At 41.4% G+C, this 18726-nt stretch overlaps 1 protein-coding gene across 1 annotated transcript in view; it reads right to left on the minus strand.

The window, feature by feature from the left end:
* Nucleotides 1-18726, minus strand: part of LOC111972462 (exostosin-1) — a 246135-nt gene that overhangs the window by 225282 nt on the left and 2127 nt on the right. Inside the window, exon 2 of the mRNA XM_070446558.1 lies at nucleotides 17437-18530. Within this exon, the coding sequence (XP_070302659.1) occupies nucleotides 17437-18404 (968 nt within the window). The 5' untranslated portion in view covers nucleotides 18405-18530. The remainder of the gene's footprint in view (nucleotides 1-17436; nucleotides 18531-18726) is intronic.

The following is an 18726-nucleotide window of genomic DNA, read 5'->3' on the forward strand; positions in this document are numbered from 1 at the left end:
TGTGTAGCACCCACTTGGTGATGGAGGCAACCATTTTGCGTCACCTCTTCACACACCTGAGACTGAGGCAAGTCGGGAGATAGAAGAGGAAGAGAAAAGAAGAGCAGAGCGTTGCTCCTTTTGTGGTTGGAGGTGGGATGAGGTAGGATGGGTTCCAGTGAAGGATGTCTGTCACCTCGCTGCCCCCTGTGAGCCACTTTAATAAAGCCTGATCCCACAGAGGGGAGGCAGGTCAGATCTGTGGGTTGAACAATGGCATTTTCACATCCCATCACAAGGATGAAGGCACCCTCTGCAACAACTCCACTGCTCCACGATACCGCTGTTAACTTGTGCACACAGTAGGCTACACTGGTGACATGAACATTGTCTGTTAACATCTGCCCCTCATGTGGTCTCGTATGACACATGCGTGTCCATCGGGGGTGAATATTGGATTGCCTGAGCTGCTATGTATGGGAATGGGAATATGTAGTTGTGATTGTGTAGCAGTTCAGTGGGAGGCAGCAGGCAACACATCTCCCTGGGATCTAGAGACAGAGTTCTCTGCTCTGCTGTTGAATGTGCCAATACACGATAAGCCCTATTTGTCACTGGTGAAAACGGGATGAGAGGTAATCTAGACTGATGACACACTCAAAGAGCATTTACACAAACCTGTTGTCTGCTGTGCAGGGCTTTCCTGTCTGTGCATACTTTATGACAGACTATGACCCAACAGAATATCAGAAACAGTCAGATGGGGAAGAAAAATACTATATAACCTTGTATGTGTATAATTATAGAGATAGAGGCAATTTCAGTACTTACATCCTAAAATATAGCCTTGGAGATTTGAGAAAATAAGAGGTATGCTCATAATCTGACCAACGAGGGTATTCAGAGAACATTTCCTGAAACGTTTATTCCACTGGACATTGTATAATTCTGCTCTCAAATTATCCATACAATGCATACTGAGAGAGGACAATAGGGATTAGGCAACATGGAGTTAAAAACATGACACTGTAAATGGATAATAGTAGGCCGAGGGTAGTTGAGAATTACTTCTTTTTTTATAATAAGGGTCAACGTGCAATAAATCCGTTCCGACTAAGTTATGGTCTTAGTATGGCTCATCACCTTATATTGAAAACATAAAGCAAGTGCTCTATGACACGACAGCATTAGTGGAACAATGAAAGTTCCTGAATCCATGCCAAAACAGCAGCTTGATGTTTTATGGCTCCACTTTATGACCAACACGTTGCAATTAAGCAAAACGTACATTGCCACAAGGTTTTCAGATCATACCAAAATTAGAAGCTGCAGATTTTTTACGACAACCATTGATTATTTTGTTTACATTTTTTAATACATTTGCTAAATTTTCTAAAAACCTGTTTCCACTTTGTCATTATTATCAAGGGGGCTAAATACTTTCCGAATTTTTAAAAGTAATTCATATTTAGCAGTAAAAACAATTAATTTGAATGTGCTGCAAATGTTTCACTCCACTGCCTTCATCCTCAGGGGAAAATAAGGGAAGGGCTGTTTGGTTTCTCTTGTATGAAATGTTAGATAGGTTCGATAAATTTGAATTGACAGGAGAAATAAAGCCAGAGTTTATTCCTTGAGGTGTCACTCTTCATAAAGCAGCTGTAAAGATGATTGACCCAGCAGCCTTGGTAATAGATGGAGAGGCTGGCATGTTTACTCAGTGCTCAAACCATGGCTGGTTATAGATAGAGATTCACCTTGCCAGCACCTGAAGGCCTCTCAGGACCGACTGACTGACTGCTGGCCTCCTGTCCTCCTCACACATCCCATCCATTGGTTTACTGTGCTGTACCTGGTCCAGCAAGGACCCCTGAGAACAAGGCCTTTTTAATGCCTCTGGAGAGATGTTGACACACAAAGGGAATACTACTTCCGCAGGTTTGCTAAGTACAACAATTCCAGTATGACACGCTCAAGGGTTGTTTTAAATGAGCCAGGTGATTCTGTATAGCTCTCACCTAGTCCATACTGAGAGCTGTTGAGGAGCTAGAAGTACGCCCCCCCCCCCCAAGTATACAGAGCAGAGCTGCACTCTGCCACCAGTATGGGTGAGTCTGACTCACACACACAAATTAAATGTATTTGGTGGGCCCTCCCCACCAATGTAGAGGAATAAAATAAAGAAATAGAAAAGTAATAACACACAATGAGAAACGAAAACTTGGCACTATACACTGGGTAACAGTACGGAGTCAATGTGTGTACGAGGTAATTGAGATAGATATGTATATAAACACAGCAAAAATAGAAACGTCCCTTTTTCAGGACCCTGTCTTTCAAAGATAATTTGTAAAAATCCAAATAACTTCACAGATCTTCATTGTAAAGGGTTTAAACACTGTTTCCCATGCTTGATCAATGAACCATAAACAATTAATGAACCTGCACCTGTGGAACGGTCATTAAGACACAAACAGCTTATAGACGGTAGGCAATTAAGGTCACAGTTATGAAAACTTAGGACACTAAAGATGCCTTTCTGCTGACTCTGAAAAACACCAAAAGAAAGATGCCCAGGGTCCCTGCTCATCTGCGTGAATGTGCCTTAGGCATGCTGAAAGGAGACATGAGGACTGCAGATGTGGCCAGCGCAATAAATTGAGACACCTAAGACGGTGCTACAGGGAGACAGGATGGACAGCTGATCGTCCTCGCAGTGGCAGACCACGTGTAACAACACCTGCACAGGATCGGTACATCCAAACATCACACCTGCGGGACAGGAACAGGATGGCAGCAACAACTGCCTGTTCCTCACAAGAAAACATTGCCTATGGGCACAAACCCACCATCACTGGACCAGACAAGACTGGCAAAAAGTGCTTTTCACTTGACGAGTCGCGGTTTTGTCTCACCAGGAGTGATGGTCGGATTCACGTTTATCGTCAAAGGAATGAGCATTACACCGAGGCCTGTACTCTGGAGCAGGATCGATTTGGAGGTGGAGGGTCTGTCATGTTCTAGGGCGGTGTGTCACAGCATCATCGGACTGAGCTTGTTGTCATTGCAGGCAATCTCAATGCTGTGCATTACAGGGAAGACATCCTCCTCCCTCATGTGATACCCTTCCTGCAGGCTCATCCTGACATAACCCTCCAGCATGACAATGCCACCAGCCATACTGCTCGTTCTGTGCGCGATTTCCTGCAAGACAGGAATGTCAGTGTTCTGCCATGGCCAGCGAAGAGCCCGGATCTCAATCCCATTGAGCAAGTTTGTAATGCCAAACTGTTTCTATTATGATTAACTTCTAAATTATACTGCTATTAAATGCGCACGGTATAAAAAATATCAATGTACTTATCCTCTTAAGTTAGTTAGGATCGGAGGTAGAGGGCTATGGCCATGCAGGTGCCTTGGTGGAAGAGCGGGGTAACTTCCCACAGCAAGAACTGGCAAATCTGGTGGCCACACCAGAATCTGACTGTTACTTTTGATTTTGACCCCCCTTTGTTCTGGGACACATTATAACATTTCTGTTAGTCACATGTCTGTGGAACTTGTTCAGTTTATGTCTCAGTTGTTGAATCTTGTTATGTTCATACAAATATTTACACAGTTGACAGTGAGAGGACGTTTCTTATTTTTCTGAGTTTATAACTAAGAATAAAGTGACTAGGCTACAGGTTAAATAATAAAAAGTAGCAGCAGTCAGTCAGGGCCAAAAGCATCAATGCAGATAGTTAAATAGTTAACCAAATAGCTACTTGATTAACTATTTAGCAGTCTTATTGCTAAAATAAAAATAATTTTTGTGCTCATTTTTGCACGCAGAAATACGTAGGTTATTGTGTTTGTTTAGGAAGTATTGAAAATTATTTCAGTAATTTGGTTGTCTTACCGGTCTTAGTTAAATGCACTGACTGTAGGCCAAGTCACTCTGGATAAGAGCGTATTCTAAATGACCTAAATGTAGATTGATTAAGCTGGAGGATGATGGAGACTTACACAATAGTTTTTTTAATGAAATGCTCCACACATATTTCCGCCCCCAAAAAACYCAGTTTATAACTTTTCCAGCACTCCCCGTTCCTGTGGATTGTTGATCCGGTCCCGAACTTGACTCTAGAACTTGACTCCCATTCCTGACAGAATCCTGCGGGACACGCGGGAGGACTATTCCCATGCCAACCTCTATCCTGGATGGCAGGGATCACAGCACCAGTGATGCACTAGGCCATACACAATACCTTCTGCAGCGCCTTGCGGTTGGATGCCAAGTTGCCGCCATACCAAGCAGTGATGCAGCCATTCAAGATGCTCTCAAATGGTGCAGTTGTAGAACTTTTAGAGGATCTGAGGGCCCATGCAAAATCTGTTCAGCCTCCTGAGGAGGAAGAGGCGTTGTCATCCCCTCTTCATGACTGTGTTGGTGTGTGTGGACACTGAGAAACTTCAAGCTCTCGACCCACTCCACTACAGTCAATGTGATGTGTGGATGGGGACGTGCTCGGCCCTTCGTTTCCTGTAGTTCACGATCAGCTCCTTTGTCTTGCTGACGATGAGGGAGAGGTTTTTGTCCTGGCACCACACTGCCAGGTCTCTGACATCCCTATAGGCCGTCTCATCATCATCGGTGATCAGGCCTACCACCGTCGTGTTGTCAGCAAACTTAATGATGGTGTTGGAGTTGCGGCCACGCAGTTGTGGGTGAACAGGGAGTACAGGAGGGGACTAAGCACACAGCTCTGAGAGGCCCCCATAAGTGTGTTATTGCCTACCCTCACCACCTGAGGGCGGCCTGTCAGGAATTCCAGGATCCAGTTGCAAAGGGAGGTGTACAGTGTCATGGTCCTTAGCTTAGTGATGAGCTTGGAGGGCACTATGGTATAGAACGCTGAGCTGTAGGCAATGAACAGCATTCTCACATAGGTGTTCTCTTGTCCAGGTGGGAGAGGGCAGTGTGGAGTGCAAGAGAGATTGCATCATCTGTAGATCTTTTGGGGCGGTATGTGAATTGGAGTAGGTCCAGGGTGTCTGGGATGATGATCATGAGCCCTAACCAGGCTTTTAAAGCATTTCATGATGGTATGGGGTGATTGTCATTTAGACAGGTTACCTTGGCGTTCTTGGGCACAGGGACTATAATGGTCTGCTTGAAACATGTAGGTATTACAGACAGGGTTAGGGAGAGGTTGAAAATGTCAGTGAAGCCACTTGCCAGCTTGTCAGCGCATGCTCTGAGTACGCGTCCTGGTAAACCATCTGGCCCTTCGGACTTGTGAATGTTAACCTAAAAGGTGTTACTCACATTGGCTACAGAGAGCATGATCATACATTTGCCCGGAACAGCTGGCACTCATGTATAGTTCAGTGTTGCTTGCCTCGAAGCGAGCAGAGAAGGCATTTAGATCGTCTGGTAGGCTCGCATCACTGGGAAGCTCGCGGCTGGGTTCCTCRTAATAATCCGTGATAGTTATCAAGCCCTGCCACATCCAACGATCGTCAGAGCCGACGTAGTAGGATTCGATCTTAGTCCTGTATTGACGCTTTGATGATGACTCATCGAAGGTCGTAGCAGGATTTCTTATTAGCGTACAGATTAGTGTCCCGCTTCTTGAAAGCGGCAACTCTAGCCTTTTAGTGGTGTGCGAGTCAGCCGTTTATTCACCTGCACCCATCCACAATTGCTAATAACCCATCCGCACGACTATGTGATAATATACTATAAGTGAAAATCTTAGGCACCCGACCCTAACCCGCTAATATAGAGAATGCGCTCTAGGCTACAGTCAGACAGCAGAACGATTTTGTTCTCTACTTTCTTGCTGTTGTCTGTGCCCAATAATGTTTGTATCATGTTGTGCTGCTACCACGTTAGGTTGCTGCCATGCTGTGTTGCTACCATGCTATGTTGTTGTCTTAGGTCTCTCTGTGTTGTGTTGTCTCTCTTGTCATGATGTGTGTTTTGTCCTATATTTTAATTTTTTATCCCAGCCCCCATCCCCGCAGGAGGCCTTTTGGTAGGCCGCCATTGTAAATTATAATTTGTTCTTAACTGACTTGCCGAGTTAAATAAAAGGTTAAATAAAAAAAGATGAGCAGAACCTCGAGACTTTCTTAATATCAGAGCTCACGCACCAGCTGATGTTAACAAAGAGACACACACACACACACACACACACACACACACCAAGCTCGCGCGCATGTGCACACACACACACTTCACAGTAAGCTCTACACCTGTTGTATTCGGCAAATTACATTTTATTTGACACATTTGTTTTACGATCCTTGTGGAGACAATTGATTTATATTAAAAATCCTACTTTCCCTAACCCCTACGCCTAATATAGTATTTTTTCTTGGACAAGTGGGGACCGGCGAAATGTCCCCACTTGTCCAAATTGATGTTGTTTTACTCTCCTTGTGAGGAATTCTGATCCCCACAAGGACAGTAAAACCAAAAAAAACACTCACTCACATATTCGCAGGTCAAAACCTCTTGATCCTTAAATGTAATCAGCTCACCTTAACTGCAGTGAGTGGCATATGATGCTTTGCCTCTTTAGACCCACTTTAGTTTGACATGAAAGCATACATGCACTAATTGTTGGAGCCAATTTGTGTGCCTTGATGAAGTAGTTTAGGATCAAAGTACCCCGCTTGTTTGCTTTTCTCAACATTTAGAAAATGGCTCTAAAATTACACTCGATAGTGCGTTTTATCAACTTAAAGGGTTGGCAAATGTTAATTGGATAGTGCTTCAGAATGCCAAAAGTAAGAATTGGAATTACAGTATGTTATTATTTTGCATTGAATTGCATAAAGCATATGGTATTGACAGTTCTCTAATTATACAAACTTGCTTAAGTAATTCACCAATCACAACATAGAAAGTTTTTTAAAAAGCCTGGCACTTGGCTGTCCAGATSGGAAAGAGCGAGAAAAAACAAAAACCTGTGATTGAGCCAAGTCCCATCCCTATATTACTTATTTGGAGTCAAGGTGAGGTTCGGGCTGGGCGATACAGTATATTGAATTAACTTGATTAATTCTAATTCATGTTTTAGAACGACGTTCCAAATGCCTTTGTTGGAAGAATAAAGAACCCTCACAACAAAGATCACTTCCTCTCTGACTACAAGCAGTTTCAACTCACTATTTGAGGTTTGGTCCAGAGTCAGTCATATGGACGCCGAAACATTATTTTACTGTAATGGATAACTTTTTAACGACACCTTTTTTGTCTCTAACGATACCCTTTTTTTGGCCACAAACTGTTATGTGCTATCTGTCTAGTAGTTTGCATTTTATACATTTTCAAGAGCATAAAAAGACGCATTTATATAAGTAATTGGCAATTCGTTCTCATTCTGAAAGGCTGGGTTGTTCAAACAGTTGGAGACAGAGGGTGTATTCCTAACAGTTCAATTTGTTAGCAAGCAAATGCAGCCAAGTTGGCTAGACTTTAAAAACACTGAACAAAAATATAAAACGCAACATGTAAAGTGTTGATCCCATGTTTCATGAGCGGAAATAAAAAAAGATCCCCAAAATGTTCAATAAGCACAAAAAGCTCTCTTTCTCTCTTTCTCTCTTTCTCTCTCAAATGATGTGCACAAATGTGTTAAAATCCCTGTTAAAATTAGCATTTCTCCTTTGCCAAGATAATCCATACACCTGACAGTTGTGGCGTAACAAGAATCTGATTAAACAGCATGATCATTACACAGGTGCTCCTTGTGCTGGGGACAAAAGGCCACTCTAAAACGTGCAGTTTTGTTATACAACACAATGAAAACAGATGTCTCAAGTTAAGAGAACGTGCAATTGGTATGCTGACTGCAGGAATGTCCACCATTGCCTTTGCCAGAGAATTTAATGTTAATTTCTCTCTGCCTCCAATGCTGTTTTAGAGAATTTGGCAGTACTTCCAACCGGCCAGCCCAGGACCTCCACATCCAGCTTCTTCACCTGTGGGATCGTCAGACCACCACCTGGACAGCTGATGAAACTGTGGGTTTGCACAACCGAAGAATTTCTGCACAAAATGTCAGAAACCGTCTCAGGGAAGCTCATCTGCGTGCTTGTCGTCCTCACTAGGGTCTTGACCTGACTGCAGTTGGGCGTCGTAACCGACATCAGTAAGCAAATGCTCACCTTGGCCACTGGCACGCTGAAATTCTGTGCTCTTCATGGATGAATCCCGGTTTCAACTGTACTGGGCAGATGGCAGACAGCATGTATGGAGTCGTGGGGTCGCGCAGTTTGCTTATGTCAATGTTGTGAACAGAGTGCCCCATGGTGGCGGTGGGGTTATGGTATGGGCAGGCATAAGTTACGGACAACAAACACATATTAACACTTTCAAATCCAGTTAAAATTGCTACACTATAATTTGAGATTATGGAGTTAGTCGAGATGGCAACACATCCACTTGACAGAAAACGCAATTACTAATTTTACAGCACAAAGCAATCCAGGTCTTTTCATGCTCTCCTTGGTTTTTGTTGATCAAGTATTGATCTTGCCGCCAATATTCTCAACTACAAAAGGTAGAAGGTGATTGTCAATCACTCAATAATAATCTTGCTACCTTCAAGGTGTTGAGTCAGTACATTAGTCTCATTAAGCCTTTCCAAAATTTCTCAAATCATATTCGTACTCCAGTCAGTGTGGACGTCTTCTAAGCCAATAAGCCTTTGCAGCTTGTAGTTTGTCTTAAAAGACCCTGTAATGAACCCACATACTGATAGAGGGGCAATTCCACAGTAATGTAATTATGCTTTTACTCAGTTTTTTCACTTTAAAATGTATGCCAAACAAAAACCACTGATTTCAAAGTTTAACAAACCATACAACTATGCACAAGGACTACTTTTAACAATTTCCACTGAACATTATACAAAATGAATTTAGTGGAAGAACTGTGCAGATGCAGACTTTGGTAACAGAACTACAGTAAAATATCCCTCAAGTTATGCGACCACGTTTTCCATAAAACTCTTAAAAAAGGACATTCCCAAAAATGTTCTACTTCATAATCTCCAGCACCACCCCAACATGTGAAAATGGCAAGTTTCTATGTCCTGTAGTAAAAAAGAATCATAAGTGTTTCCAATGACATCAACCAATTAGTCAGCAATACCTACTCAAAATTGGTCAAAACCACATGCTGCACACCAGTGATGTCATTGGAAACACTTATCTTTCTCTATCTTTTTTACTACAAAACATAGAAATGAACCATTTTCACATATGTTGATCTTGGGGTGGTGCTGGAGATGATGAATATGAAGTTGAAAATTTGAGAAGTTTCCCTTTAAAGATGCAGTCCGAATTAGGATTCAAAGATGTCTGCAGAAAGAATGGGGTGTCAGCTATGACATGACACCTTGAGTTTGAAAGAAATATATTTTGGTTATTGAACTACAGTAAGGAATTACGGTAATGGAATGACATCATGGGTCCCTGATCTGTTCTACACAGAAATGCATAATTATGGATATGAATGTTATTCTCCTCATGTTTCATGAGTTGACATCACAGCGCAGCACAGTAGAGTACAGTAGAACAGAGTAGAGTTCAGTAAAGTAAATTCAAGTATAGTTCAGTACAATACACTGTACTCTACTCACTGTGCTTTACTGTACTGTCCTACTGTATTGTAGAGTGTACTGTACTACACTCAGTACTGTACTATCCAAACTTGTGAAACATACAGTGCCTTAATAAAGTAGTCATACCCCCTGACTTATTCCACATTGTTGTTACAGCCTGAACTCATAATGTATATATATATTTTTTAATCTATATAAAAAAAATCTCACCCATCTACACAATAATGAAATARATATATATATTCTTTTTAAGGATTCACACCCCTGAGTCAATACATGTTAGAATCACATTTGGCAGCAATTACAGCTGTGAGTCTTTCTGGGTAAGTCTAAGAGCTTTGCACACCTGGATAGTACAATATTTGCCCATTATTAATTTCAAAATTCTTCAAGCTCAAATTGATTGTTGATCATTGCTAGACAACAATATACTTTCCAGCAGATTTAAGTGAAAACTGTAACTTGGCCACTCAGGAACATTCACTGTCTATTTGGTAAACAATTCCAGTGTAGATTTTTTCCTTGTGTTTTAGGTTATTGTCCTGCTGAAAGGTCCCAGTGTCTGTTGGAAAGCAGACTGAACCAGGTTTTCCTCTAGAATTTTGAATGTGCTTAGCTCTATTACGTTTCTTTTTTCGTCCTAATAAACTCCAGTTCTTAACGATTACAAGCATACCCATAACATGAAAGCATACCCATAGCTTGAAAATATGGAGAGTGGTACTCAGTAATGTGTTGTATTGGATTTGCCCCAAACATAACACTTTGTATTCAGGACAAAAACTGAGAATTGCTTTGCAATTTTTTTTACAGGTATTACTTTAGTGCCTTGATGCAAACAATATGCATGTTTTGGAATATTTTTTATTCTGTACAGGTTTCCTTCTTTTCACTCTTTCAAATTAGGCTAGTATTGTGGAGTAACTACAATGTTGATGATCCATCCTCAGGTTTCTCCCATCACAGCCATTAAACACAAATGCTCATTAAACTGTTTTAAATGTCACCATTGGCCTCATGGTGAAATCCCTGAGCAGTTTCCTTCCTCTCTGGCAACTGAGTTAGGAAAGACGCCTGTATCTTTTGTAGTAACTGGGTGTATTGATACACCATCCAAAGTGTCATTACTAACTTCACCATGCTTAAAGGGATATTCAATGTCTGCACCAATAGGCACCCTTCTTTGAGAGGCATTGGAAAACCTCCCTGGTCTTTGTGTTTGAAATTCAATGCTTGCTGCTGAGGGACCTTACAGATAATTGTATGTGTGGGGTACAGAGATGAGGTAGGCACTCAAAAAACCTGTTAAACACTATTATTGCACACAGAGCGAGTCTATACAACTTATGTGAATTGGTAAGCAATTTTTTACTCCTGAACTTATTTAGGCTTGCCATAACTAAGGGGTTGAATACTTACTGACTCAAGACATTTCAGCTTTTGATTTTTTATCAAATGTATACACATTTCTAAAACCCTATTTCCACTTTGACATTATGAGGTATTGTGTGTAGGCCAATGACACACATTCTCAATGTAATCCATTTTAAATTGAGGCTGTAACAACAAATGTGGAAAAGGTCAAGGGGTGTGAATACTTTCTGAAGGCACTGTATTTCCTAATGCCCAAAATGTTGATGAGTCTATTTCTGCAGAATAGAAGATTCTCAGCTTTTCTTTCAGCTGTCAACGTACGTCTCAAAGATCTGCATCTTTGGCTAAAATAATAAAATGTACTGTGTCAGATATATGCACAAAACAAAAATATAGAGCACTGAATGTGCAGTCTGCAGTTGTCCATTGAATGTAAGCCAATTTTAGTGCAGGCGTCGACTCCAGTTGTTCGAGAAAAAATAAATCTCGTTATGAAAGGGATTTGAGCATCCCTGCTTGGTCTTTTAGTTGCCTTTCTCAGGATAAACCAGACAGAAAGTTAAATCACTGCACATCTAGTACACCTCTGCAATCTGGTTAGAACTGGACCTCAGACAAAACTAGGCCACAGGAAATATCATTGTTCTGCTATATAAAACTGAGATGTTAGTTCAACAGCATGAAAGACAGTTGGAAATAGGGACATGACAAATAAAATAAAAAATGGCTTAATGTTTAAACTGGATTTTTTTTAAAATTTGTTTCCTGTTAAAACTAAGAAAAATTTATATAATTTCACAATGATAAATATGGTCCTACTGTGACCTACTGCATAGGACCGCTAGCGGGCAATGAAGTTCTATCTTCTGGACAATGGCACTCACCTTACTGCTGTCCCCCACCCACTCTGCTAGGTGCCACTCCATGTTTTCAGTGGTCAGTACATGGGACTTTATGTCCCACTTCTCATCAATATGATGGCTCGTTGCAGTGACGTATGACAGCATGTTCATAGACGTCCAACAATCTGATGTTAACGCCGTGTATGGGGTTTTTGAGAGATCGCGCGTTGTACTGGCAGAGAAATCATTGTACAATTTCGTCACCCGGGCCATCACAGTTTTCTGACATGGCACGTTGTAGTCTGGTTCTAGACATGCCATCAGGGCATTGAAGACGACATGCTCAACCTTTGACAACGGCTGCATATCAACCGATTCTGTAATGAGCGCTGCGATTTTCTAACTCTGTCCCTTATCGCACTTCTTTTGTGTGAAGCCGTCTGTCTGTTGTTGCTGCCAGAAACAGTTTGGGTCTCACGGTGCGTCTGTTTCCGATGGTTAAGCATTGCACCTGTACTACCATTACTGTACCTCAATTTCACCTCGCAAAGTTTGCATTTCACCACCTTCTCACTTAACTTCTCAAAGATTTGGCATACAGGACTTCGCTGCTGTCGCTTGCCATACTCTGCCCTTTTTCCACCGACGATGACGTGCAGAGCGCTTTATGTCCGTGGCAAATCAATTGAAAGATGCACATCTCCACCCATTTTCCCCTTTATGATGATGATCAGGACCTGTTAGTGGTAGTTTTGATTAAGATTTATTTAGATTTTTTTTATTTTATMGATTTTCGTTTATGGATTTTTTTCTTAACGTTCCCAATTTTGTTTATGTTTTTAGTCTTTCCAAGGCCTCTTACAATCCATTCAAACAGGTTTGTCATGTAACATGTATTTACAGTAATAGCAGGAACTAGTCTAGACCTTTTCCCTGCTAGCAAGGCCGGGGAACAACATGTTAAATTGTAGTCTGTAATTAAAACACTGTCGGAGGACCGTTACTTTCATGGCTGGTGATGGATCTGCAGAAAGCACCCAACAGTGAGAAACTAATTTAGAGCCTATCTATACATCTTATCAGCAGGGTCTCTCTAGCCTAAGGCTGAAAAGAACAAGGACCAGACAAATAAATCTGACTGGCTTCTGAGACACACAAGCTTTGATGACTTCTTCCACACCATTTTGATAATGAAATAAGTGTCATGATGTAAATCTTCCATGTTAAATAGGAACGCTGTGTCCTCATGTCTAAACTGTGACTGAGACACGTGGGCCTGTCGTGTGGGGTTCTTGGGGATGTTATCGCAGTATAGTGAAATCTGACTTCAATCCATGGCTGCCCCGCACSGGGTGGGATCATCCTCGATCCCTCAGCCTTGGTTTAATTCAATTGAAAGCCAATTATTGACTCTTCTGACTGAGGCTTTGAAATCCCCTTCAATTATATTCACACAGTGAGTATTTTCAAGTGGGTACCTTGTTTTGCCCACATTGTATCTGTATTGATATACAAAATATTGTGGATTTTTTTGTAACTGTCAGTGTTATTTGATATCGTTGGTTATCAATCTTTTGGATTTCTACTGTAGGCCACATCTGTTTCTCTTCAAAACAGTGCTATTCAATCTTTCTCTTTGTGAGCTTGAAGATCATTTTAAAATGGAGGCAATCTGATGTTTAATATTACCGATTTCCAGATGAGCCCAGCTGTCAAAATCAAACAAAGTTTTGTGATATGATTTGGCACAGAGCCTGAACTGTAATGAACCCCCCTAAAAGATCTAACAGGATGTGTTCCACACTTCAACTATCTGACCATTCTAAAAACACCTGAGACATTCATTCATACTAATAACCAATGAGGGCGAGCCAGGCAGTGAAATAACAGTGAGGGCTGGAATGTAAGTTAAAAACGTACGTAAGACTGAGCATTACCAGTGATGACATTGTCTTCACTGCACAAACATGCCCGTCCTGCAACAATGGCAAGCGGGGAAAAACCCAGCCATACAAAACAAATCAGGAGAGCCCAATACAATGGGAGTCAGTACTTCCCATGTCGTTCCAGGTTAAATGAGGCAAGTTTAAACAGTCACATGGTTCCGTATGAGATTAGTACATTTCGTTTTGGGGAATTTAATAGCTTCTTGACAGCACCCCCGTTGATTTGAATGAAACCGTCCATGCATATTTGCCCACTGAAGGAGAGCTCAGAATTGTACTTTTTGGACCTGAATGCCAAAACATTCCAGAGATAAAGGTGCTTAAAATTCCCCCATTTTGAAAACCCCACCATACCTTTAGACATGCATGTTGTTTTCATCACTGGGAAAGATAAACGGTTGAGCTTGATATAATTTAAAAGCTTACAGTGTTGTCAAACTATTGTATTATTTCTTGAAAATAATGTTTGGAATAAAAACTGTCATATTTAAACCTTTAATGTCAATCATCTTAAAACACATATACTTGTTTTTTCCCCCTATTTGCATATGTTGTAGTTTAGACCGTATTTCACATAATCTAAGGTTTTTGTGTTGTGCCCGCCATCGGTTAAGTCAACATCATGTTTTGACTGATAAACATCCTAAAAATGGGAATAAAATTGAAATTTCAACTTTCAAATGGTACCACAAAGATGGTTGGATGTCCACACATCAGATAATGTTGACTTGAATGGGAATATCCATTGTTTTAAATGATACTGTCAATCCTCCATAGGAAACCTATTGAAATATAGATAGAATATGCATTACCATTCAAGTTGACATTAGAGGCTCGTCTTTGTGGTGGCAATTAGAAGTTTCAGTACAACACAAATTTCAAATGGTGTTCCAGCTAAATTGCAGTGCTCTAAATGGATAGGTCCATTCCATAAATTATTTCCATGATTGAAATGACACCCACCCTGTATTCAAGAGCAGGTTGTGTCTAAACTGATGGCGGCCACAACACAAAAACCTCAGATTATGTGAAATACAGTCTAAGCTACAACATATGAGAGTATGATAATTTTTTTCAACATGTTTTTAGATACATGGCGATAAAAAAAAWATATATAGTTTGACAACACTGTATGTAAGATTTTAAATGAACTCAACCGTTGATCTTTTCCAGTGATGAAGACATGGATGTCTTATGGTATGGTATGCAAAACGTCACCTTTATCTCCTAAATGCTTTGGCATCCAGAACCAAAAGGTCACTTTCTGACCACTTCTTCCATTGGAAAACAATGGAAAGCTGCTTAAGTCAAAAAGCATGCCGTCAAAAAGTGATTGAACTCAAATGGATTTACCCTGAAGTAATTTTACTGAAGCACGCGTTTTAAAAAGAGTAACAACTTTTTTGCGCTCTGATTCAAGAAAGACCAGTGAATGTGCAATCCACTGAAAAGTTTGATCATATTTGGTGAACACCAAAGAATATTATTTTCAGTGCAGAACATTTAACACCTGCCACTTACATTATACAGACTAACTGGAAAAATATGAAAAGTTGTGTGATGAAAACCTACAGTACCAGTCAAAAGTTTGGACAAACCTACTCATTCAAGGGTTTTTCTTTATTTTCCTATTTTCTACATTGTGGAATAATAGTGAAGAAATCAGAACTATGAAATAACACACATGGAATCATAGCGTAACCAAAAAAAAAAAAGTGTTAAATAAATCTAAATATATTTTATATTTGAGATTCTTCAAAGTAACCACCCTTTGCTTTGATGACAGCTTTGCACACTCTTGGCATTCTCTCAAACATTCTCTTTTCCTTCACTCTGAGGTCCAACTCATCCCAAACCATCTCATTGGGTTGAGGTCGGGTGATTTTGGAGGCCAGGTCATCTGATGCAGCACTCCATCACTCTCCTTCTTGGTCAAATAGCCCTTACACAGCCTGGAGGTGTGTTGGGTCATTGTCCTGTTGAAAAACAAATGATAGTCCCACTAAGCACAAAGCAGATGGGATGGCGTATCGCTGAAGAATGCTGTGGTATCCATGCTGGTTAAGTGTGTCTTGAACTAAAAATAATAATAAATCACTGAGTGTCACCAGCAAAGCACCCCCACACCATCATACCTCCTCCATGCTTCACGGTGGGAACTACACATGTGGAAATCATCCGTTCACCTACTCTGCATCTCACAAAGACACAGCGGCTGGAATCAAAAATCTCAAATTTGGACTCATCAGACCAAAGGACAGATTTCCACCGGTCTAATGTCCATTGCTCATGTTTCTTGGCCCAAGCAAGTCTCTTCTTCTTATTGGTGTCCTTTAGTAGCGGTTTCTTTGCAGCAATTCGACCATGAAAGCCTGATTCACGCAGTCTCCTCTGAACAGTTGATGTTGAGATGTGCTGTTACTTGAACTCTATGAAGCATTTATTTGGGCTGCAATTTCTGAGGCTGGTAACTCCAATGAACTTTTCCTCTGCAGCAGAGGTAACTCTGGATCTTCCTTTCCTGTGGTGGTCCTCATGAAAACCAGTTTCATCATAGTGTTTGATGATTTTTGCGACTGCACTTGAAGAAACGTAAAACATTCTGGAAACGTTCCAGATTGACTGACCTTCATATCTTAAAGTAATGATGGGCACTTGTTTCTCTTTGCTTATTTGAGCTGTTCTTGCCATAATATGGACTTGGTCTTTTACCAAAAAGGGTTGTCTTCTATATACCACCCCTACCTTGTCACAACACAACTGATTGGCTCAAACGCATTAAGAAGGAAAGAAATGTTAATTCAAATGCATTCCAGATGACTACCTCATGAAGCTGGTTGAGAGAATGCCAAGAGTGTGTAAAGCTGTTAAGGCAAAGGGTGGCTACTTTGAAGAATGTCAAATATAAAACATATTTTGATTTGTTTAACACTTTTTTGGTTACTACATGATTCGATATGCGTTATTTCATAGTTTTGATGTCTTCACTATTATTCTACAATGTAGAAAATAGTAAAAATAAAGAAAAACCCTTGAACGAGTAGGTGTGTCCAAACATTTGACTGGTACTGTACCTTCCTGAACTCCTCTACCCGGCCCATAACGTTTTGCTCAACTGCTTACAAACTCCTTTCATTTGTCAGCTGTTGATGCCGAGTTGTTATGCAGCGAGGTTTTTTTTGTGCACAGATCTCTCAAGTGTGTTGCACTGTGCTTTTACTCAGGCTGCAGAGCAAAATAATATTGTTTGACTCTATAGCAGACTAGCAGTACTCTCATGGGTATTCTAAAGTACTTTTTTTTTTTAAAACAGGCAGAGCATCACACCCAACCTGTAACAAACAAACCTGCTTTAAAATATTGGTAGATAGATACTGTAAACTGTAGCAAGAAATGAAAGAAAAACTGGATGCAAACATTGAGAGGAAAAACAGCATGTCATGATAATCCAACTAACATGGATGAGCAACTGCAGTCTGATAATATCCACAGTGCTAGGAATGTGTCATCCAGAAATAGGGATTAACCCCTTGATATGTTGTGTCAGACTGTCGGTCTACATCCTGTGCTGTAGAGTGAGAAACATACCATTGTGAAATACTTGACTCACTTTCAATGGTTAGCCCCGACAGACCCTGAACCAGTGAAAGGACATACAAGAGGGGAACTTACTTTGAGTATTCTTCATTGTCCCGGTCGCATCTTGCATCCTTATGCTTTTCCCAGTCCTTCCCATGCTTGCAGGTGGTCAATAGAATGATATCTTCCCCATTGTGAATATGATATAAAGCATTTCTGGTTTCTGAACCGATACCAGTCAGATACCTCTTCCCTTTGAAAACCAGTAAATATTTCCTTGATGGAGGGACATTTTTGAGTGTCAAATAACCCTTGTCCCCTCCTTTTTGAGAATGGTCTTTTGAAAACAAAGGAATGGACACATCAAAGTGTGGCCTAAAATTATCCATATCAATGCTGGCTTTGGCCAAAATGGCCTGGCCAATATCAAAGCCCAGCTCCTCTGTGTAATATGGCCAGGTGCCAGAGTAGAGGTTGAAAATGAGGTGGTTCCTCCCGTCATTCCACGTTGGGAGACTCTGTACTTTAGCCTTGACATTGTGAATGTACTGGCTAGACAGCTGGTCCCGGTCCAGAGTGTCAATGCCCAGCACATACAGACAGGCCTCGTTGACGTCTGTGGTGTGGAAGCGGGAATCCTCGACAGCTGTCAGGATCTTCTGGTAGCTCTCAGACACTGTCTCCCCCTTCAGCAGGGGGTAGACGTACACCTTGAACCCCCTCTGGCAGCGGCTGAAGTCGAAGCATGTGTCCATGCGGCACCTCCTGCTCTTGTAGATGTTGTTGCGGATCTCCCGCCTCTCCCTGGGAGACGTGTGCTGGTGGTGGAGCAGAGGGCTGTCCTCCTCCTGCTCTCCGTCCTCCAGGTAGGTGTTGAGCGGGTGGGTCCACTCAGGCCAACGCTGTCTGAGCAGGCTGAAGCTGGGGCTCTGGGCYACTCTGAAGAGGTGCTGGTGGTGGTTTTGATGATGGAACTCCCCAATCTGAAGTCCCCACAGGTAGGCAACCAGAAGAAGACAGGCCCCTAGAGACACGACCAGGTACCTCTTCTTGGCCTGCATGTGGACAGTAGGGCTGAAGGTGATGGGAACCGAGGCAGGAGAAGGAGCAGAGAGGACGTGGGGGTCCACACTCAACCCACGGGGCTTACTCTTATCCACAGGTAAGCATGCTGCTGGTCTGAGTCACTGTGTGCACAAGATAAAACAGAAAGCGTGAAAATCACATTATAGTTGGACTCCATTTCAGATAATCAGAGATGAGCATTATGATGGATTGCATAGACAAGAGATGCATTTGATATCACTGACAGTGTTTGCTTCTTGTTTTACAGCACATTTGAGACAAATCAATATTAATATTGTCTGATGATTAGAATCAATG

This window comes from Salvelinus sp. IW2-2015, linkage group LG14 (genome assembly GCF_002910315.2).
Source record: "Salvelinus sp. IW2-2015 linkage group LG14, ASM291031v2, whole genome shotgun sequence".
NCBI lineage: Eukaryota > Metazoa > Chordata > Actinopteri > Salmoniformes > Salmonidae > Salvelinus > Salvelinus sp. IW2-2015.